Source organism: Acinonyx jubatus, chromosome D3 (assembly GCF_027475565.1).
Source record: "Acinonyx jubatus isolate Ajub_Pintada_27869175 chromosome D3, VMU_Ajub_asm_v1.0, whole genome shotgun sequence".
Classification (NCBI taxonomy): Eukaryota; Metazoa; Chordata; class Mammalia; order Carnivora; family Felidae; genus Acinonyx; species Acinonyx jubatus.
The window spans coordinates 29,288,243-29,309,617 of NC_069392.1; the positions used below are offsets into that span (position 1 = coordinate 29,288,243).

Sequence of the window (21,375 nt, forward strand, 5' to 3'; positions counted from 1 at the left end):
GAGGCCATGGAGAGTTACTGCCTAAGGGTTATACAGTTTCTGTTTGGGGGGATGGAAAGATTTAGAAACAGACAGTTGTGGGGCGCCTGGGTGGCTCATTAAGCGTCCGACCGGCCCAGGTCATGATCTCCCGGTTTGTGGGTTCGAGCCCCGCGGCAGGCTATGTGCTGACAGCTCAGAGCCTGGAGCCTGCTTCCAATTCTGTCTCCTTCTCTCTCTGCCCCTCCCCCACTTGTGCTCTGTCTCTCTCTGTCTATCAAAAATAAATAAACGTAGGAACATAAAAACGAAAAAAAAAAAAAACCAGACAGTTGTGATGGTTGCACAACAGTGTGAATGTAATTAATGCCACTGAAATATACACTTAAAAATGATTAGAATGGCATATTTTATATCAATTATATGTATTTTGCCACCCAAAATATCTGTTAAAAAGAGTTAAGAAACAATGAAACCATTTTACCTGTAGCATGATAGGATTGCAAATAATATGATTAGAAGGTATGCCAAGTGAAACAGAGGGATCACTGTCATCAAAGTTGCTTCAAGTTCCGTTGTGTAGAAATTGATGTAAAGTAGACCACCTGCCACAAAAGTTTAGTCAAGGAAATAACTTTTCATTCCAATATTTGTGTGAGTTACAAACCCTATTGAAACACTATAGCTTACTGATTGAAACATGTTAAGATTTAGTAAAAGATCAAAATATGTGAATCGTGATTTTAGAATAAAGAAGATTAACATAGGTGTGCTTCTTCCCACAAATCTGTGGCACGCTTTCCAAAGTTTCTTTCAGAAACCCAAGGTTTAAGCCTCCTGAATACACAAAATGTGAGATCTACCTAAGCTTGTGAAACCATTCATAATTACAGAAATTGTGGCTTTTTCTAAAATTTTAGTAGGTCGTTGTCTTTTACTATTTTAATTTCATCGATATTTCAGAAGGATCTGGTATTTTTCCAATAGTTGTCTCACTTTGACCAGGCTTATTCACAACTATTAGTTACAGAATAGCTAGCATGTGCCTGGCACTAGGCTATATAACTTACTTGGTAAACGGTGAGCTAATTCTCTTTTCAATAATACCATGGAACTTGTTAAAAGTTTGTTGCTTTTATTCCAATGAACCCCAAACACATTTCAGAGGGTTCCCCCAAATAGCAAAGACTTTAAGAGTAAGGATTTTAAAGTAATTTGACTGGAAAACCTGATGATCAATGTCTGCACTGAGCAGACCTACCGTAGGGATGTAGGATTTGTGTTTTCCACCAGAATATTATTAAGGATTTATGCTGTGTGGCATCCTTTGGTGTGTGAGATTAAGGAAGTTGGATTAAGTGCCAAACAGAGTAGAGCACTCCCAGCTGCAAGTCAAGGACTCCAATAAATAATCCAGGAGTGCTACTACTTGGAAAACGTGTTCTTACCCCTCCCACCTTCTCCTGGTCTCCCTATAAAACTCAGCCACCGGATACCTGGATCCTCTTGGAGGCCAGACTCTTTTCAATGTTGCTAAATTGGTTCAGGAAACGGGTCAGCCATTTCTTACCACGTTCGTTGTCCTCTCCATCCTCAGTTTTCAGGTAGTAGACCAGCCTCAGGGCTTTGGCTTCCAGGAGTAACTGGTTCATTCCCATCCTCTCACCTAAGAAGGTTCCTCCAATGGTGCCAGCCAGGTAGATGGGCTGACAGGTGTGGTTGTAGATTGGGAAAGTGACATTTCTCAGGTCGAGGTCCCTGTTCATCTGCCAGGCATACAGGAGTGGGTTGGAAGGCAGGCAGAGACCCTGGTGCTTGGCACACACCTGATTGTAGTGGATCTGGGTTCCGTTTTCCCCCGTCGCATACAGATCCTGGATCACGTCATCCACTTTACTGTCTTCTGATAAGATTGCTGGTTCTAGCAGGGAGGTGGTGTTGGAGACCGCTAGAATACAAGCGAAATTGACCTCGGTGCTCTTCCTGGAGATGGAGAAGCAGTAAGAGTCGCGGCTGCCCGCCCCGCCGCGCGCGCGCCCGCCAGCCAATCGCGCCCACCGCGCCCACTCGCGACCCGGCGCGGCCGGCGGGGACGGGGACCCAGCCGCCCCCCAACGGCCCCGCGCCCGCCGCCTCCGGGCGACGCCCTCGCTCACAGCCGCAGGCCAGCGCCCCGGGAACCCGGCGACGCCCACGATGCCCCAGCCCACGGCAAGGCGGCTGCCCGACTCCCGCCACACCTCGCGTCTCCCATGCCCAGGCCTGGACTCTGCCTGCCTCGCTCTCGAGGGACCCCAGTCGGTGCCTCAGCCTCTGACCTTCCCAACGTGTGGCTCTTCCGTAAGACCTTGCCCCCCAGGGACTGGCGGCCTCCTGCCAGCCGCTCCTCACCTCACCATGGACGATGGAGGTGCTGGCCTGTGGAGTCCTGCTCCTGGCCACAGCAGGAGAGGTGATGGTCACCCCACGGACGGCCGGATGCCCGGCGCAGGGCCGGTGCCCCAGCTTCCCTCCTGCAGCCTGTTCAGTGCTGTGCACATCTGCTCTGGGAGGAGACACCTAGGCAAGCTGCAAAGTCCAAGCCCCTGGGCCGTTGTCCCTCTTCTCTTTTTCTGGCGTATTTTCTGGGATTATTTCTAAAGAGTAACCGAGCTGACATCTGGGACAGGACGGACCGACCTCAAGCCTGCCTGCTCCCCCACTCCCCACCCCAGCTGTACACCCTCTGCTCTGCAGATGGCAGCCAGAACTGCTACCACCCTGAGAAGGGGGGCAGGGAGATCTCGGCCTCCTGTGCTAGAGGCCAGTCAGTGGCACTGAAGGCAGGGCCAGGGCCTGCACCCCATTTACAGATGGGGAAACTGAGGCCCCAGACCTCCAGTGATTGGCAAGATTCTCAAGCATGAGTGCCTCCTGTCTTCCGTCACTATCACACTCCCAAGTACCTTTGGCTTCCCTGGAGTGCTCTCAGATGTCATATCTGGAGTCTTCGGTCCCACAGAAAGGACAGGCAGACCTGTGGTCACCAGCTCCCCCAATGACAGCACCCTTAGGAGGAAATGGCCTGCTGTACCTTCCACACTCAGGAAGCGCTCCTTTCTCCCTAGCCCCTTGTGTGCCCCTTGGTCCTCCTCCATCTCTGAATCACCAGCACCTAGCACAGAGCTGTTTGCTCAGAAAATGAAAAAGCCATGTAAGCAGCAGCATTGCTCTGCAAAGTTCTGTGGCAAACGCCCATTTCCCCCCGCACTGGGACCTCCATGTAGTCCAGAGCTGTGACCAGTGTGGGGACACTCCACCGCTCAGACCCCTCATCCAAAGCCTCAGGGCCAGATGTGTTTGGAATTCAGAATTTGTCATATATCTCATACAGTACATGATACCTCAGTGGAGCCGGCTGCAGCTTCTGGTAACCAAACACATTAAGATGTTTGTAGTGGAAGGGTACCAGGGTAGCTCAGTAGGTTAAGCATCCGACTTCAGCTCAGGTCATGATCTCTTGGTCTGTGAGTTCGAACCCCGTGCTGGGCTCTGTGCTAACAGCTCAGAGCCCGGAGCCTGCTTTGGATTCTGTGTCTCCCTCACTCTCTACCCCTCCCCCACTTGTATTCTGTCTCTGTCTCTCTCAAAAATAAGTAAACATTAAAAAAAAAAAAACTTTTAAAGATGTTTGTAGTGAAATGAGGGGTGTCCAGGTGGCCCAGTCGGTTAAGCGTCCAACTCTTGATTTTGGCTCAGGTTGTGATCTCACGGGTTTGGGCTCTGTGCTGACAGCATGGAGCCTGCTTGGGATTCTCACTCTCCCCCTCTCTCTCTGCCCGTCTCCCGCTCACAATCTCTCTCTCTCTTAAAATAAATACACAAACAAACAAACAAACATTTAAAAAAGTTGTTGGTAGTGAAGTGCGACTATTCACATGAACTGGATTTAATAAAGGCCATAACACATGGTTACACATCAGCCCAGGGCTGCCTTTGTTACAGAGTTTCGAACACTTTAAGTTTCAGAGCTTTGGGGGAATTTGGAATTGGGGATAAAGGAATGCAGCAGCGAGGGAACACTTGAAGTGATAGGCAGGACTTCTGAATCTTCCTCAGCTCCGACAGGCTTGGTGGAAACCCCATCTGAGGGGGCCTGAAGCTCTGCAAAATGGTTGAACTGGTCAGTGAAAACTGGCATTTGGACCTTTAGTATGAATTGACCCATGCAAGCCTGTGCTTGTGGGGACAAAGGAGGAGACAGGAACCTATCCTCGATGAGGCAGACATGTCTTTGCAAAGGGCTCTCTCTGGGCTCAGCAGGGAGGAGGGCTCTGGGCAGCCCTGGGTGCTGGCCTTGCCACAAGAGAGTCAGGAGTGTGGCCCCCCGGGAGGATTTCTGTGGCGGTGGATCCCCAGCCCGGGGCAAAGGGGCTGACTGGTATCCTGGAGACCACCATGGCAAAACCATGGTACCCCAAATAAGGACAGACAACATCACTGCCCTCCACACTGGGGACCTCCAGATGCAGAGCAGACACCTGGAGAACCGATCCGGGACCTCTGAGACCAGAGACCTCCACACCAGGGACCTGCCAAACGGTGACCTCAGACCAGAGATCCCCAGAGGAGAGACCCCCATACCAGAGACGCCTACACCAGACATTCCATACCAGGGCTCCAAAGAGAAGAGACCTATAGAGCAGGGGCTCTAGATGAAGGATCTGCAGCAGAGAGACTCATAAAATAGGGACCCTCACTAGGGACCCCCGGAGCGAGGGGTACCCAGGTGAGGCATTCTGTGCCAGGAGAGACCCAGGGCTCCCACAAACAAGTCTGTCCCCATTTTTCCTATAAAGAGAGCCAATGGTCTTCCCCCACTCCCCCCCTGCATGAACATCTCAGGATGGCATTGTCTATGGGCTCTGGCTCTGCTCTGATCTGTGTCACTGGTATCCTCCCGGGTGTGGCCCCCCAAGACGCACTCTTGCAGGAGATGAGGCAACTTGAACACGGTGAGCACCTTCAGTGGGCACACAGGGGCGCAGGCGTGTTGGGACAGGCGGCTGTCAGGGGCGCCCGCCCCCCGCCCTGTCCCCCCCCCCCCCCCCGCAGCCCTGCCCAGACAGAAGCCCTTTCCTGGTATCTGGCTGGAATCCTTCAAGAGCATCTTTAAATAAACAAAGCACAGAGAAAAGTGAGCTCCTAAATACAAGTCACATTAACATAGATTTCCATGCAGAAGCACAGCAGAGCTTGGCCTTTAGGCCTCCCATAGGCCTCCTCAAAGCCCTGCTCAAGCCTGGGAGTTTTAGAGGCCCAGGGGCACAATCACCTGGGCGATGCCCACACTGCCCCGGACACTCACCCCCACCTCCCCAGCCCCCTGGCCCCAGGCTATAGTCTCCCTCTTGGGAATGGGCACACCAGGCCTATGCACACACCTGGGCAAGAGAAGCAGCATGGGGACCCTCTACTTGCCCTGAGGTCTGTACCCCCAAACCCCAGGGGTTCCCTCTGGCAAAGCTTGAAGGATTCCCTTCCAGCCCCTCTCACTTCTTTTTTTTTCTTTAAAGTTTATTTACTTCTTTTGAGAGATACAGAGACAGTGCAAGTGGGGGAAGGGCAGAGAGAATCCAAGCAAGCTCCACCCCATCAGCGCAGAGCCTGACAAGGGGCTCAAACCGACATAGCCGTGAGACCATGACCTGAGCCAAAAGCAAGAGTCAGATGCTTAACCAACTGAGCCACCCAGATGCCCCAGGCCCCTGCCACTTCTGAAGGGTTTTTCTTTTTTACCCCACTGGGGACACAGTGACCTTGTGGGGATGATCCCAGGGTCCTGTGTGACTGGGACAGAGGCAGGGAGAGCAGCACTGGGGTGGGTGGAGAGAGCCAGTCAGGCTGTCCTTGTTGTTGAAGGTGCCCTCCCGTCCCCCACCCCTTGCCACATGAGTGTCTATCTGGCCGAGAGCCCCTCAATTTGTCTAACACACTTAAACAGGGTGAGGTGAGGCCCCTGTAGTAGGACAAGGGGTGAGGAGGGTGGGAGCCTCTGATAGGTGAAGGCTGGAGTCCAAAGGACCTGCACCCCAAGCCCCCCCAGACCATGCAGACAGTAGCCTCCAGATGGGACGGCACACTGCTGGGAAGAATGCTTCAGAACCAACAAATGACTGGACGGCAGCTCCCCTTACACATCTGGGGCCCTTCTGCCCTCTCCCTCCTACAGGCTGAGCCCAGGGCACCTCTGGCCCCTGCAATCTCTGTACCCTCCCCTGACAGGCGTCTCCTGGCAGCACAGTGCTGCTCCCTCAGCCTGAACATCCCCAGGAGCCCTCCCCACCACCTGCCTTCGACATACCAGTCAGTGCTTTTGATGTCCCGGGGCTGGGGCACTCAGGTTTGTTCTGAGGGTCAAGGGGATCATCCACATGATGAGGACCAGGGTTTCTCTCAGGCACAGAATTCCAAGAGCTCTGAAGGACGCTCCCGTCCCCGCTCCCTCCGCTCTTTGAGAGATTTCATGGTGGACATTTGTTTCCCTGTGTATAAGTGGCCTTCTTTCTGCCACAAGAGCCCTGAGGGGTTGTCTTCAGGACAGACCCCTGGGCCAGGGATCCATGAGGCCAGTGGCTGAACTGGGGGTCTGGGCAGTGAGGGTGCTGAGCACACTCCATAGGTCTTGGGAACATTTTCATGGGCTCTCTCAAGCTTTGCCCACTGAGTACTGACCCCCCCAGGGGATGTCCACAGTAATGGAGGGGTCCCCACCTGGTCGATCTCCCAGCACCCTTTGTCCAGCTGGCCTTCACCACGCTGCGGGGTGGTGGTGACAGGAAAGCAGGACAGAAGGAGGGAAAGACCGTGTTTCCTCTGGGGCAGAGAAGATCCCCACGGGAAGGCTTCTCTGGGAAGGACTGCTGATCCCCAGACCCTGCAGGGCCAGCCCAGGGGTTCTCCTGATAGGACAGGACGTCATCCTCTGCAGACATTTCCTGTCTGTGCACAGAGAAGGTGAGGACGAGGAGAGTGCTGCATCCATTGTAGACAGCCCTGGGTGTAGACAGCTCTGGGCATGTGACTGTGCTGGGGAAAAACGGAGGTAGACCTGGGGGATACCCCAGGGGCTGTTTAAGGAGAGCGGGACACAAGAGCTAAGGCCAGGCCCAGTCACCAGGACCAATGACCCTAAAGGCCCCCCTCAGCCTAGGGGGCGAGTGCTTCCCGGGAGCCCCCTGCTGATTTATGGTTCTCCAGGGTGGACAGAGTTATGGCTGCTAAGGCCTTGCTCCCTCCCTCTTCCTCCTCCCTGTTGGGGGTCGGTTGGGGTGGGGTGGCTCTCAGCTGGTTTCCAGATGGGCCTGATAGAGGGGGCATCTTGGGGTGGGAGGCCAGACACCCTGAGCAAAAGGACCTGGCCAGTGTCAGCTGGCCAGCCATAGCTGCCTTTGTCTCTCTCTGTGGTTGTCTCTGTCTCTGTCTCTGTCTCTGTCTCTGTCTCAGGCTCTGTCTCTGTCACATGCAGCCCCCCTTCCCCGAGGCAGCCTGGGTGGGTGGGAGTGGGAGCCGGTGATTTATCGCCTGCTGCCTGTCTTCCATCGGAAACGCCGGGGGTGGGCGCAGACGGTGCAGTGAGCTATGGGCCCCCAGGGCCCCGCCACCCACCCCAATGTTGTTGCTCTGTCTGAGCGGCGGGTGCACCCCACCCCAACGTGGCCAGGGCTTCGGGGGCCCCCAGACCTTCCCAGGGCCTCGTCCACGCGGGCCCCACTCAAGTCTCCGCCCACCGAGGGGCCGCCCCCCTCCCCAGGCTCCCCTTCATCTCCCCAGGCAGGAGGGGGCCCACGAAGGACCCGCACCCACTCCTCGCCCCCAGGTTGGTCGGGAGGTGGCGGAGCGTCTGTTCCACTCCCCCTGGGGGGCTCCCATTCCACCATCCCCACCGGCTTCTTCCTTCTAGTCGCCCTCCACGCCACCGGCCACCACGCAGCCGCTCCTTCCAGCCCCGCCTCGGTGCACACAGCAGGGGCCCAATATATGTTTACGGAGCAAACAGGCGGCAGGAGTGCGGCTGGTGCACCTGAGCTGACACTCCCTCCGCCTGGCGGAAGAAGTCCCTTGTCTTCCCTGTTGATGGGCTGTCAGCGACCCCGGGGAGGGGAGGGGAGAGGAAGGTAAAGGAGGGGAAGGGTGTAGAGGGGGCGCGCTCACCCCTCCCTGTCAGCGGCCACTTGACGCACCCTTCCCTGTTCCCGTGGGGTGTGCGACCTGTCGTCCGCCGTCTCGGCGATCCACCCCCACCAGCCTGGGCAAATCCGTCCTCTCCTGGCCTCTGTTCCTCTGCGGACCCTGGTTGCACGCCCAGGGCTCACCTCGGCTGCCCTCGCCCCACGTGGGGGATTTTCCGCAGACCACGAGCGCCCTCTGGTGGCTCATTCGGGTCGCGGCGCGTGAGGGGAGAACCGGATGCCGATTTGGGGGCGGGAGGTCCTCAGCCGAGGCCGCAACCCATTTCACAGACAAGGACACGAAGATTGCCAGAGGGAGGTCACGGCTGTATCTGTCCCAGGAATGCCGTCTGGCCCTGCCGGGGCTTGTTCAGAGAGGCTGGGGGTGGGCAGTGATGTGGTCAGAGGACCCCTGGGCTGTCGGGCAAAGGACCCTGAATCAGACAGCTTGGGGGCTGCAGGTGTGGGGGGATGCGTAGTGCCTTGAGTGGCCACCGTTTTGTTCCCATCTGGAAGGAGAAGGCGTCGGAAACCGCAGAGAGGACCAGGCTGTCAGTGGGGAAGGAAGGGCCCCTGGGGCAGGTGTGGTGTCCATTAGATGGAGGACCACGCTGGGGGGAGGGGCGTGGCAGGCCCTTGAGGTGGGGGTAGAGGTGTACATTCCCCCTCCCTGCACAGGGCCATTCAGGGGCGCTGAGCTGGGACCATCCACTTCCCCCACACTGCTTGGAGGCCCCAGGGTCAGTGCATGGAGGGTCAGCTCAGGGTCACAAGTTGGGACCGGGGACTCCCAGGCAGCCCGGAAAAGATTCGCCAGGGAGGCCAGGCCAGCACCCTCTGTGGTCAGTACCTTGGGCAGAAGCCAATCTAAATCATGGAGAACTGACAAAAGAGAGAGAGAGTCTAGGAGGAACCATGGAATTCAGCTGCCCTATTTACCAGGGAGTAAGGAAGTTCTTCTTCAGGTCTGACCAGACTGTGACACCAGCCTCTTTCCTACATCAGAGGAGCTCCAGCTGCTTCTGCAGCTCCGGGCTCTCAGGGTTCCTTGTGCCCACCCTCTCAGAGGGACACAGCCCAGAAGCCCTCAAACTTGTGGGCAGTGGGCCTGGGCTCCTGCTGACCCCTCCCCATAGTGTCTGCTGGAGCCTGGGCTCACAGCCCAGGAGGCTTCCTTCTCTTAGCTTGGGGTCACCTAAGACCCCCAGGCCATTTTCTCCTGAGCCCTACATTTGTTCCCTGAAGGCCTCAGTGAGGAGTAAGAGAGGAGTCCTAGGGGCTCTGCTTCCAGTGCAACGTGGAGAAAGCTCAGGCCCAGCAGGAAGACCGCTCTCTGGCATCTGGTTTCCTCCTCTGGAAAGTGAGGGGGAACATCCCCTCCCTGTACCATGCTGGGACTGAGTTAGGCTGTCTGTGTACCTTACTGTGACAAAGACTGTTACCTCTGACCCCCACCAGGGGCTCTGGGTGTGCTGGGCCATCCCTGAGGGTGTGTGTGTGTGGGGGGGGGGGGGGTTGGCAGTTCATTTGTACAAAAGGGGCCATCCCTGATGTAGTGATAAGGCCGGATGGACGGCTGGACAGTCGGCCACAGCCCACAATGGGCCGGATGGCCCGCACCTGCCCACAAAGGAGGGGGTGGCTCCTGCCTCACGTCTGACCGGCAGCCCTGAGATAGCATCAGCCCAACCGGAGGGCCATCCATCTTGTCCCACAAAGACTGGGACAAAGGCCATGTCAGCGGCAGCCTCCCCGACCCGGTCAATGGGGGCCAGAGCCTTCCTGTGCCAGGCGCCCCAGGCCCAGGCCTGAGGCTTCTTGTCAGGGTCCTGTTTGGGTCCATGAAGAGTGGCCTTCATTGTTTACAGGGCCAGCCAGGTGGAGGCCCCACCCAGGGCAGGCATGGGACTCCAATATTGAGGAAAGTGTCAGCCCTTCATTTGGGCACCCTGGGTCCCTTGTTGGCAGCTTGTGCCACAGTGGGGCACCCTGGAGGAGTCCCAGGCCCTGGCTGCTCAGCCTGAGTTCAGGGGTGAGATAGGGGAGACCAGGGACCAAGGCTGGTCCGAGCGGTCAGAGGCACCTTCCCACGGGAAGTGGCGGTCAAGTGCAGAACATGATTCCAGACACTGCGCAGCTCCCTGGTACCCACTCAACCCTGCAGGGACCTGCCTCACCTGTCCTCCAGAGGCTGAGCTTCTAATTCAGATGCCCAGGGAGTTCCAGGTGGGTCATCAGATTATTCTCACCACCCTGACCCATCCCTGACTGCCCTGAAATCTGCCCATCCACGCTCCCAACAGTCGTCAGAGCCTCCTCACGGCCCCTCACTGACCCCCAGAGACCCCCAACTCCAACCATCCTCTCTCTTTCTCTCAACCACACTGTCCTGCAGTGCCCTCGATGTCCCCACTGTCTTCACTGTCCAGTATCCTCACCGTCCCCGTGTCCTCACTGCCCCTCAGTGTCCTCACTGTCTCAACACTGTTTTCACTGTCCCCACAATGTCTTCACTACCCTATAATGTGGTCACTGTCTGAGTTCTTCTGTGCCTTCCACTTGAACTCCTTTGAAAGTGAGTGGTCTGGGAGAGTCACTGATCCCGTGTTGGGTGTAGGAAGATGTGATGCATCCCCCTTGAATCACCTCCTAGGGCTTGTCCTGTGGTTTGGGAGGGGAATTTCCGGGTGGTGGGGCACAGAGACCAGTCAGATTGGGAGAAGGGTTTATTCTGCACTGGAGTTTGGTGTGGGGAACCTCGCAGGGGCTGGGCTGCAGCTCACCCCCTTGACCCGCCTAAGCGTCCTGGGCTTTGGCTCGCCTCGCTGCAGAGGGGCGCGTGTGGCCCGGGGCCCGCACGGGGGTGGTGGGGTCTGGAAGACTGTGCCCAGGCGGAGGACGAGCCCCGGTCCGGGTCAGGGCGAGGGCTCCTTGGAGCAGGGTCCTGTCGGGCTGGCACGCCCGCGTCGCTCAGCGCCTCTCAGGACTACTCGTAGAACTCGCTGGCTCCGGCCGTCTCCGCCACCAGCGGGGCGGTCAGCGACAACGGGTGCGCGGCGCGGGCGCGGGCGCGCAGCCGGCGCAGGCGACACAGCAGCAGCAGCAGCAGCAGCGCGTGCAGGAGCCCGAGGCCGAGCAGCAGGAGCTGCGCTGCCAGCGCCCCCCAGCAGAGCGCGCCCGGCGTACAGGCGGCGCGCAGCTCGTCTTCCGCCAGGTACGGCAGCAGGCGGCCGCGCAGCGCCGGGGGCGCGGCGCAGCGCAGGTCGCGGTAGGGCGCGCGCTCGGGCCGGCCGGCCAACCAGGCGCGCAGTGGCACCAGGCGGCAGTCGCAGCGCCAGGGGTTGCCGCCCAGGTGCGCGGCGCGCAGCACGGGCAGCGAGTCCAGCAGCCCCGGCGGCAGCGCCGTCAGATTGTTGCCCGTCAGCACCAGTTCAGTCGTGTCCGGCGGGAAGGCGGCGGGCAGCGAGGCCCATGTCAGCCCGCGGCGCCCGCAATCCACGCGCGTCCCCGCACAGCCACACGGCGCGGGGCAGCCCGCGACTGGGCGGCTGGGCGGCGCTAGCAGCAGGAGCAGCAGGCTCAGCGCCCGGCGCGGCCCTGCAAGGGAAGCGCCGCAGTGAGCCTGGTGGCCTGTGTGGCACCTGAGCGGGTCCCTGTACACCCCAGGGCGCTGGGCCCGGCCCGGGCCCCGGAGACCCGAGCCCCGCCTTACCCGAAAGCCTCTCCACCTCGACCATCCGCGCGCTGACTGGAAGTCCGCCCTAAATCCCCCTACTGCAGCCCAGATGACTGCAGCGCCTCCCAACCCGACTCTGCTCAAGGAGCGCAGTCCCGGGCCTGCCTGACCCCAAACTCACCGGAGCCCATGGCGAGAGGATGGTGACCTGGCTTGTTCTGGAGCGCTGAGCGTTGGCTGGAGAGCCAAGTGATAATGCCGCCCCGCCCCTGCCAGGCCCCAGCACCCCGGCCAAACCGACCACAGCGCTGCCACCCGCCAGGAATAACCCGGAGGCCCAGTAGACAGACGCTGCGGCCCCAGATAGAGCGCTATCACCGGGGCTCGCAGGCTACCAGGGCTTCCGCCCCCCACCAACCCAGGGGAGCACGGATCACTCAGACACCGCTGCGACTTCACCAACATTGTTCTCCTGTCACCAGGACAGGATGCAGCATTCACAACTGAACAAAACTGGAGACTGGGATTGGGGGGGAAGGTATCATGCTGGGGGTGGGGGAGGGATGGACTAGGCAACCCAGGGCAACAGCGCTGCTGGGGAGAAAGGACCTCCAGCCACAGGCAGGGAATGGCAGTCTAGGGGTGGGGGGTTCCCAGGTTGCCCAGCACCCACTGTTCCTGGAGCCCTCAGGCCAGGCCACAGCCCTAGATGAGGAGTTTGGGCAATTGCAGGCGTCCCTGCCCCACCAGCCCCGGGAGATCCTTGCCTGCAGCCAGCTGCTCTCCTTCGGTCTGGAGGGATCCTAAGGGCTTCTGTTGCCCAACCTGCCACCGAGCTACCCAGTGAGGGGTGAGGAGGTAGGGAAGGACTGGCCCACCTCGGCACAAAGTGAGGCCTCAGCGTAAGCTGGGTGGCCCGAGGGAGGGGGCACATGAGGGTTCCCACGTCCACTCTGTGGCACTGGGGTGGAGAAATAGACCTGGGATGCCGAGGATCTGCTCCCCTATTCTGCCTTGTTTTACCCCCCTACCTGAGTAGGGCCTGGAGTCGGAGTTCATGACCTTCTGGGGCAGGGGTAGATCTCAAAAGTCATGGCCCAAATTAGCTCCTGTTCCCCCGAGGCCAAAGAGGGCCAGCTGTGGGGGCTGCTGTCCAGGCCCCTTGGAAGCAGATACAACTAAGGGGAGGGACTGGTGCTGAGAATAAATTAGGGTTGTTTGGGGGCTATGAGCCTGCATCTCTGGGTCAGGTTGGGAAGAGTCGGGAACAGTCCCGGTCTGGACCATTCCGAGACTGGTGTTGTGCCCAGGTCTGTTGGAGATCCAGATTTATTCCAGGGTGGAGTCCAGGCCAGTTGGGGTCTAGGGACGGGAAGGGCCAGCCTGGAAACTGGCAGTATATCCATGGCAATGTGGGGCTGGGTTGGGGTCACTGGTCCTGCATCTGCTACTTCATCTTCTGCAGCATCTACTGAATGCGCCTTCGCTGGAGGTGAGACGGGAATAGCAGAAGGTAGAGTGACAAACGTGATAGGAGGGGCTGGACCCCCACCCCCACCCCTTCTCCTCCCCTGTGGCCCCACTAACCTCCTCATCCTTCATCCTGATGAGCTTTTCTGTCTCAGCATCCGGGGTAGGCAGTGGTAGGATGGGGATGGGGCTCTCCATGCGGCTGTCCTGGGTCAGTTTGCTGTGGGGTGGACAAGAAGGACAGTTTGTCTGACCCCCAACACTACCGAGGCTCTGCCCCCCTGAGCTCCCACACCGTTGGGTCGGCTCTGGGAAGGCAAGGTGCAGGGTGGGGGGCCTACTTGGGAGTCGGGGCAAAGTTCAGATCTGGGAAGGCAGCAAGGATCAGCCCTCTGTTAGGGAGCCTTGGCTGGGAACATGAGGTGCACGATCCAGGTCCGGGTCAGAGCTGCGCACCTGGTCATCTGCTGGATGCAGTGCGCGCGATAGTTCTCATAGTGCACGTCGCATGTCACGTCCTTGAGATCATGCATGTGTGTGCGGATCAGCATGTTGCGAAGCTTCACAAAGTCGCAGTGTGCCTGGTTCTCCACTGTGGGGCAAGAGCGGGTGTTGGGTGGGTGCAGGCCCGGGGGAGCCACCCCACTCCCTCTGTCGCACCCCATGCCTGAACTCACCCTCCACGATCCCCCAGGGGTACAGTCGCCCCCGGACCCGCTGCCCCTTGGCCTCCACCACTGTGTTGCTGCCGATAACCGCGAAGGGCGCACTCTCCTGGGAAGGGCAGGTACAAGGGCTCGTGCCCAGTTAGTGTGAGTATGGGCTTAGTGGCTGAAGAGGGACATGGGCACTCGGCACCTGGTCGCTCCTCCAGTATCACTATCAACAGCCCCTCCCCAAAGAGATCCTGGGGTTGCCCAACCCTTGTGGCTTCTCTGAAGCCAGAGCTGGCATGGCTTATACCCGTGGCACAGGGTATGTGCCCAGCCAGGCATATCCTCCCCTTCTGACACCATCCCCCATCAGGAACTGCTCCATTCAGCTACCATCGCCATCCCTCCCTCCCCAGAGCTGAGCCCCTGCCTCCTGTTACTGATGCTGACTTAGGCTGGGGCCAAGGGCTCCACCCTGCTCTTGGCCCCGTGGCTGCCTATCCCGTGCCTTAGGCTTGGTTATTGCCACTCTAGGTCCCGGGGCACCCAAAGCCACAACCACCCTCTGGAGCTCAGAATTCTGGGAGCCAGGGCACACACAGGCTTGTGGCCATCAGGCCAGACCCTTCTGCTCGTGACCCATTGGAAGAAGACTGAGGAGCAGGGTCAGGGTGGAGGCCTGGCCAGGACTGTGCCTTTGGGTCCTGGCAAGTGCTCCATGACACACTAACCACACGGGGCCCAAACTGCACAAGCCAGTGGGGACATGAGTGACTGTACCCCACTCCCACCCCCCCACCCCACCCCAGGTGGAGGGGCTCTACTGCCCAGACAAAAGACTCTTTCCCCCACCGGGTTGGACCTGGATGCTTGGTGCCATGTAAACTGACCTCCGGTTCCCTCCTCTGCCACCCCAGGCCGCTCACCTTCAGTTCCCGATCCTGCTGCTTGAAGTCCTCATCCTCGTCAGAGTCACATTCAGGGAACTGGTACACGTGGATCCCAAACTTGTCAATCTCCTCCCGGATCTGTGGCGGGGCAAGGGCTGTCAGATTTGAGGCTGGCCAGGGACCCGGGGCCAGGTGCGCTGGCACCCAGGATCAGCACACTTGGTGTTCTGGGTCCTGGAGACTTAGCCCAGGCCCAGTTGCCAGGCTCACCCGCTCCTTCAGCTTCTGGATCTCGCTGGGGACGAGACAGTCAGCTTTGGCGATGAGGGGCACAATGTTCACCTTCTCCTGCAGAGCCTTCATGAAACCCACATCCACTGGCCGCAGCCTGCAGAGAGCATCCAGGGGTGGAGAGGGGCATGGTGGGGGTGGTGGGGGCACAGAGAGAGGGTGGGATGGGCTCAGGGAGGGCATGGTTGTGAGGGCACAGGCAGAAGATAAGCAGTGACAGGTGCAGCCAACGGGGAACCATGGAGGCGGGTCCCACCCCCCACCCTGAGCCTGTTCCCAGGACATTCACGCACCCGTGTCCAAAAGGGGAGATGAAGTAGAGGCAGCAGTGCACACGGTTGTCTTGGATGTTCTTGCGGTTGAGGCGACTCTCGTCACGAAAGTACTGCTCAAACTGCTGGTCCACATAATCGGTGATGGGCTTCCAGCTGCAGGTAGGCAGGAGGGTCGGTGAGGCCAGAGGGGACACTGGATCAGCCTAGGGACAGACTGTTCCCCAGCCAGGCTTTCCTCACCACTCAGAGTTGTTGACAGCATCCCCGAAGCCCGGTGTGTCTACAATGGTGAGCTTCAGCTTGACCCCCTTCTCCTCAATGTCCACCGTGTGCTTCAGGATCTCTACCGTTTGTCTGATGCGCTCTGTGGGTGTCGGGGCATCGTTTGGAGGGGTCTCTCCAACTCTCAGACCCCACCCCCACTGGGCAGCCAGGACCCTTGTTCTCATCCATTCTAGCATTTAGCCCTGGCCTCATGGCCTGACTGTGGTCTGGGCCACTCCTCCTGGACCCTGAACAGGAGAGACCCACGCTGTGGGGAGAGAGGAGCAGGGTCTGGACCCAGAAGGGACCCCTTTGAAGGGTCACACAGCAGAAGATGGGGAACCAATGCCAGGGCTGCATAGGGCCCACTCACCCTCGGCACCGAGCAGCTTCCGGTCCTTGTACAAGTCGGTCCGGAAGAGGCTGTGGACCAGCGTGGACTTCCCCAGGCCCGACTCACCTGCCAGCAGGTACAGTGAAAGAGTCAGGTTAAGTCTGGGACCCCTCTGACAAAGCCTAGCTGGCTATGGCCCAAGCCACCCCACCTGGGAGTCCAGCCCACTCACCCACCACCATAAGAGTGAAATCGAAGCCCTTCTTCACAGACTTCTGGTGCACCTGATCGGTCAGTGTGGCCAAGCCCACGTACTGCTTGTTGATATCCTGGGGGGCAGGGGCAGGGCAAGTCAGGAGCAGGCTTGGATTCCTGGGGCAGTCCGATGCCCTGTTCCCTACCCGGCTCAGACATGGAGGCAGCAGAGGGCAGAGTCCTCTGTGTGGGGAGTTTCAATGGCAGAAATGGGGTGAGGGCCTGTGAGCAAAGGCCTGGAGCTGGGAAGGCAGGTAAGGGGGTGACAGGCATCCTTGCCCCCGCCTCAGTGAGGGGCCTTGCAGGGACCTGAGAATGTGTCTGTGTGTGTAGAGTTTAGGATGCCTGGCTGCAGCAGGCCTAGGCTGGGTCCTCCCTTGGGCGGTGGGCAGAGGGCACCAGGACCCAGACCCCTCACACACATCCAAGGCCTTCCATAGGCGGGAGAAGCCTCCTGGCCTCAATACTCACCCCTCCTGAGTGTACCAGGGGGTGGGAGGCCACCCTCCACCATCCAGCCGCAGGGGGTGGCTGGCTGCTGCTACCAAGGGGAGCAAGGGCTATTTATAGACAGCGGCACCGAGCCTCCCCCACCCTCGGGGTCCCGGCGCCCAGTCAGGTGGACCCTGGCCCTGCCGGTCCCTGTCACGTCCCAGAGCCCTTGGGACCGGGACCCGGCAGGCACACACACGCTGAGCCACGTTCCACTCCCCTCTCCACACACACCTTGAGCCGCCTCTGGGCCCGGGTCCGCCTTGACCGCAGCTGCTCCACCAGGCGGTCCTGGGGCGCTGCCGGCGAGTCCATCGCTGCGTTTGGACCCCAGAACGGGTCAGACCCACAGGGGCAGGGCTTTCAGGAGGGACTGACAGGCGGTACTGCCCTGAAGCTCTGTTCTCGCCCCCGTTAATAGACGCGGGAATCGAGGCCCAGAGAAGGGACGTTGCCCACCCGCGGTGTGGCTGACCCCAGAGGCCACGCGGGCCATGCCTCTGCCAATGCGGACCCGCCCCGAGCAGCGCGCGCGGTCTCAGCCACAGGCCGGCCCGGCTCCCGCACCGAACCAGAGGCGGGGCCTCGCGGGCGCTGGCAGGCGGGGCGGGCGGGGAAAAAGACCGCCCCACCCTCATGGTCGCCGGGAAACAGTCGCTTGGAAATTGGGACTCCCGCGGAGCCGCCAGCATAGGCGCGCATAGGCACGGAGGCGGAGTCCCGCTGCCGGACGGGTGGCCTCTGTCCGGGCGTCTCGACCACCCGGGTGGGAGCGTGGGGAAGCCAGGGCCCACCTAAGGGCCCTAGGGGGCGGGGTTTGTGGCCGCCCCGCGTCTCGCGCCCTCCAGGTGCAGCGCGGCTTTCACCCGCCAGAGGGCGCCGGGAGAACGCTCCCGGGACCTATGCGCACCCACGCGGGAAGCGGCCCCTCTCCCTCCTTCTCTCCTCGTAGAATTGGCCCGGAAACCTCCCGGCGGTGTCGTGGAGTCCTAACTATCCACGGCCACACCCCTCCTTGTACGCTCCCTCCCCCCTCGTATGTTATGTGTGTGTGATGGGAGCAGGAGTGTTCTGGACTGGTGTGGCCCTTCCAGACACGTGGGAACTGGGAGGGGGCAGAGCCCACCTCCCCAGCCTGGACCGACCTCCCCTTCGCCCGGGCTTGAAGGGGCTCAAGTGCTCAGTTAGAGCACCAGAGGCCTACCCACCCTACCTCCGGGAAACTTGGAAGCTGCAGCCAGCCAGCACTGGCCACAGCTGCCCCCAGACCACTTCTGCCAGCCAAAGTGGGGGGATGGTGTGTAGAGTGAACTTACCCCCTCCCCATCATTTGTCTCCCTGTCAGCCTCCTCGCCTGCTCTGATCCACAAGACGGACCCACGAGGGCTGGAAAGCTCAAGCCGGTATAGCTCTCACCCTCTGCGACCACCCCAGGGGCCACAGGCCTCTCCTGGGCACCAAACCCTTCCTCACCCCTCTCTCCAGGACCCTACCAGAATCGGAACCAGCCAGCCAGGCAGGAGGGAGGCTTGGAAAGGAGCTGCAACAAGAACAGACATACTTAGGCTGAGGCCAGGCTGCGGGGTGACCGGCCCCTCCGCGCCTTGGCGGTGAAGCGTTCCTGCACAAAGCGCCGCTCGGCCTTGGCTGGGCTCCCTATTGGGGTGTACTGCTCCTCGAGGTTTTCTTCTACATCCTTGGGCAGGTAAATCAAACCGGTGCCCAGAGCGGCCGTCAGCACCATGGGCACCAGCAGGAAGATCCAGGGGTGCGCGCCCACTTCGCATCCCAGCCTTCGGAAGAGGCAGGAGAGGGGCGCCTCCAGGCAGTCGGTGTGGCAACGGGGTCTCACGGGCACCTGGTTTTCCGACGGTGATGCGGGCAGCGAGGAATCCCCCCTCACTGACACCGGATGTGAATGGGGCGCCCCAGCAGGCTCTGGCAACTGCCCCGAAGCCCAGGTCATCTCGGGTTCCTGTCTTCCACCGAAGAACTGCTCTGACTCGTGCTTAGAGGCCGGGAGTGGCTCTGAGCCCGGGCCCTGCCCCCGGTTGCCGCCTGGCCTCCGACCTGGGCTCGGGCTCCTCCGCTGGGGGCTCCCGCTCCGCCTGCGCCTCCGCCTCCGGCCAGGCCTCTGGCGCTACCTTGCAGGGAAGAAGGCTCATTTCCGGGAAGGAAAGGCCAGGGTCTCAAACGTGACAGCAGATTAGAAAACAGCCACTGGACCCAGCGCCCGTCTCTGTCCCACACGACGGTTTCCTGGAGAAATTCTGCGGCATTCTGTTTGAGTTCCGGCCGCTTGCGCCAGGATCCCGGAGGCTTCCGTTGGGGAGCACGTGTTTTGACTCATAGCCCATCCAGCCCCAAATTTGTCTGTGGCGTTCCTGATGCTCCCAGAAAGTTAGTACACAAACACTACTTAACGGTAAGATGCGTGCCTCTTCTACAAGGCTTACACACACACACACACACACACACACACACACACACACACACACACGTGGTGTCACCTTTCCGGGGAGCATCCAGTAACACAGTTCTCCGGTAAGGTGAACCTCGTACCCCTGGTTTAGTGACTCTTTTTGTTAACTACAAACGTAACATATATTCTTCTTGTAAAAAGTTAGAAGTAAATAAGTGGGCTGAAAAGTGGGTATTTATCTTGGATCTATTCCACCCGCAGTTCCCAGGATGGAGGGACCCCTGTGTTCATGTCACCGTTTTTACGAAAACCTCTACCTACCTTTCAACATGCTCGCAACCGAGAGGCAGGTCTTGAGCGGTTCTTAAGAATTATGAAAATTGCTTGCCATGTTTTTCATGGTTGGTAGTCACCTAATATTATTGTGATTGTGTTTTTATGTGGGTAGGTCTAGCATTTTAATGAAATCTCCAGATTGTAAGAGTACCAAGTCCAAGAGTTTAAGAAAGGTAATTTTAACAGTATTTTCAAGGAGAAAGAAATAGGAGATTTTGTTAAGTTGCCTCTCCAGAAAGTCATTGTTTAAGAGCGACCTTATTAAAATAACCACAAGATGGCACCCGTTTTCTATTTTCAAAGTTATGGTAAAGGAAACTGAAGATTCCTTCTGTCTTTCGTCTGTGTTTCCAAGTCCTAATTATAGCTACATCTTGAGTTCATCGCTGGTGTGCTATAAGGCTAGTGGCTTCTGTATCACATTTAAAGTCTGTAGATAGAGGAACTGACCTGAGAATTCCATTTGTTGAACCATGTCTACATTATGGAGAGAATGGCTCAGCTGTTCTCCTAAACATTTAAGAGGAAATGGTAGGGTGAAGGTGTTCACAAGTACTCTATAATGTACACATCCAAACACAGGGCCTCTTCCTGCCCATCTTTATAAAGTATGTCTCTAGCACAACATCAATGTGTGTCTTTCATCTCAAAACACAAGTAAATTTCTACAATGGCTCCTAAATCAGGCATTGTGAAGTGCGAATAAATTCTATAGCAAAATATGTACCCTGGGATTTGATTTTATCTAGTTTCTTAATTATAGATTATTGATTCCAGATTATTTTATTAATCTCGTTATCTAGATTACTAATGTTTGTGCGGGTCTAGAATGTCAATCAAAAATACCACTGTTAGTTATTTCCCACCAGTTTTTCTGCATCATTTCATAAAAGGAATAGAGCATTTCCAAAATGAGCTCATCGCCTATTTTTGAGTGATCAAAGCCTGAAAGGCTCTGAAAGATTGGTTTCAGAACTCTACACTTCTCCAGGTGAAGCTGTCACATGGCCTAGAAGTGACATGGCTTCTAATTAAGGAAGTCTCTAAAGGCTCTTCCTTTCAATTCAGGAAGACCCTCTGGCCTTCAATTTGAGAATGGTGTCTACTGGGTCAGGATAGGATTCTCCATCCTTCAGAAAATGCCTTTTGTATGAGGAGAGGATGGGTATTGGGAATTCAAGAATATAGTTTAGAACTTAAAATTGTATCTAGTCTACTTCTTCTCCACCTTCAGTCTAGATAAAATGAAGCAGACAAAGCATTCCTTTTATCTTCTATCACCATGTAGCTTCCTTTTCCTTCTGTTCCCCAGTCCTTCTCGAGCAGCCCCTGCGCTCCATTTTTTTTCTCTTCTCCTCCCTTCTCTTTTGCTTCCCGCCCCTTCTCCTTTTCTAATACCTATTCTCGCACATTAGCCAAACTGAGTTTGATATAAATAAAGGGAATTTTATTTTTTTATTAAAAAAATTTGCCCATTAATATTTATAAGATGTTTTTGTTTTAACTGTGTATTTTAGTTATATGATAATCTATTTCCTACACTTGACCATGAGCTCCTCAGAGAAGCTCTGTCTCATTCATCCCTGCCTACTCAGAGGTACTCAGAAGACACTCAAATGTTAGTCATAACTTAGGTGGTCCTGTTTATCTTTCCATAGCTCTAGAAAGTATCTAATTCAAATATGGCAGACATCATGGCTGAAATGTATTCTGTAGATCCCATAGGGTCTGCTCAGATGCCTGTGTTCTCACTGAGACATGAGGTATCTTTTTGCATCTTTTCCCCTGCCCTATCTTAAGCTTTTTGCCATTTCCTTTTTTCCTTGTT

General features: G+C 57.6%; 3 protein-coding genes across 3 annotated transcripts; all 3 read right to left on the reverse strand.

Moving 5' to 3' along the window:
• Nucleotides 1-379: 379 nt before the first annotated feature.
• On the reverse strand, nucleotides 380-3,116 carry LOC113597196 (patched domain-containing protein 3-like). The gene is made up of 4 exons (XM_053206481.1): nucleotides 3,053-3,116; nucleotides 2,376-2,519; nucleotides 1,550-2,260; nucleotides 380-584 (listed from the first exon to the last, which is right to left on the reverse strand). The coding sequence occupies exons 1-4, from the start codon at nucleotides 3,114-3,116 to the stop codon at nucleotides 460-462; spliced, it is 1,044 nt and encodes a 347-aa protein (XP_053062456.1). The 3' UTR covers nucleotides 380-459.
• A 7,781-nt stretch (nucleotides 3,117-10,897) lies between these two features.
• Nucleotides 10,898-13,316, reverse strand: LOC128312479 (platelet glycoprotein Ib beta chain). Its single transcript, XM_053206486.1, has 2 exons — nucleotides 12,047-13,316; nucleotides 10,898-11,786 (listed from the first exon to the last, which is right to left on the reverse strand). Exons 1-2 carry the CDS (start codon nucleotides 12,054-12,056, stop codon nucleotides 11,176-11,178), a joined length of 621 nt encoding a protein of 206 aa, XP_053062461.1. The 5' UTR covers nucleotides 12,057-13,316; the 3' UTR covers nucleotides 10,898-11,175.
• Nucleotides 12,571-17,340, reverse strand: LOC128312475 (septin-5-like). The gene is made up of 11 exons (XM_053206482.1): nucleotides 17,024-17,340; nucleotides 16,275-16,371; nucleotides 16,082-16,168; nucleotides 15,685-15,808; nucleotides 15,463-15,597; nucleotides 15,149-15,266; nucleotides 14,915-15,016; nucleotides 14,013-14,109; nucleotides 13,792-13,927; nucleotides 13,393-13,555; nucleotides 12,571-12,690 (listed from the first exon to the last, which is right to left on the reverse strand). The coding sequence occupies exons 1-11, from the start codon at nucleotides 17,102-17,104 to the stop codon at nucleotides 12,571-12,573; spliced, it is 1,260 nt and encodes a 419-aa protein (XP_053062457.1). The 5' UTR covers nucleotides 17,105-17,340.
• Nucleotides 17,341-21,375: the final 4,035 nt, after the last annotated feature.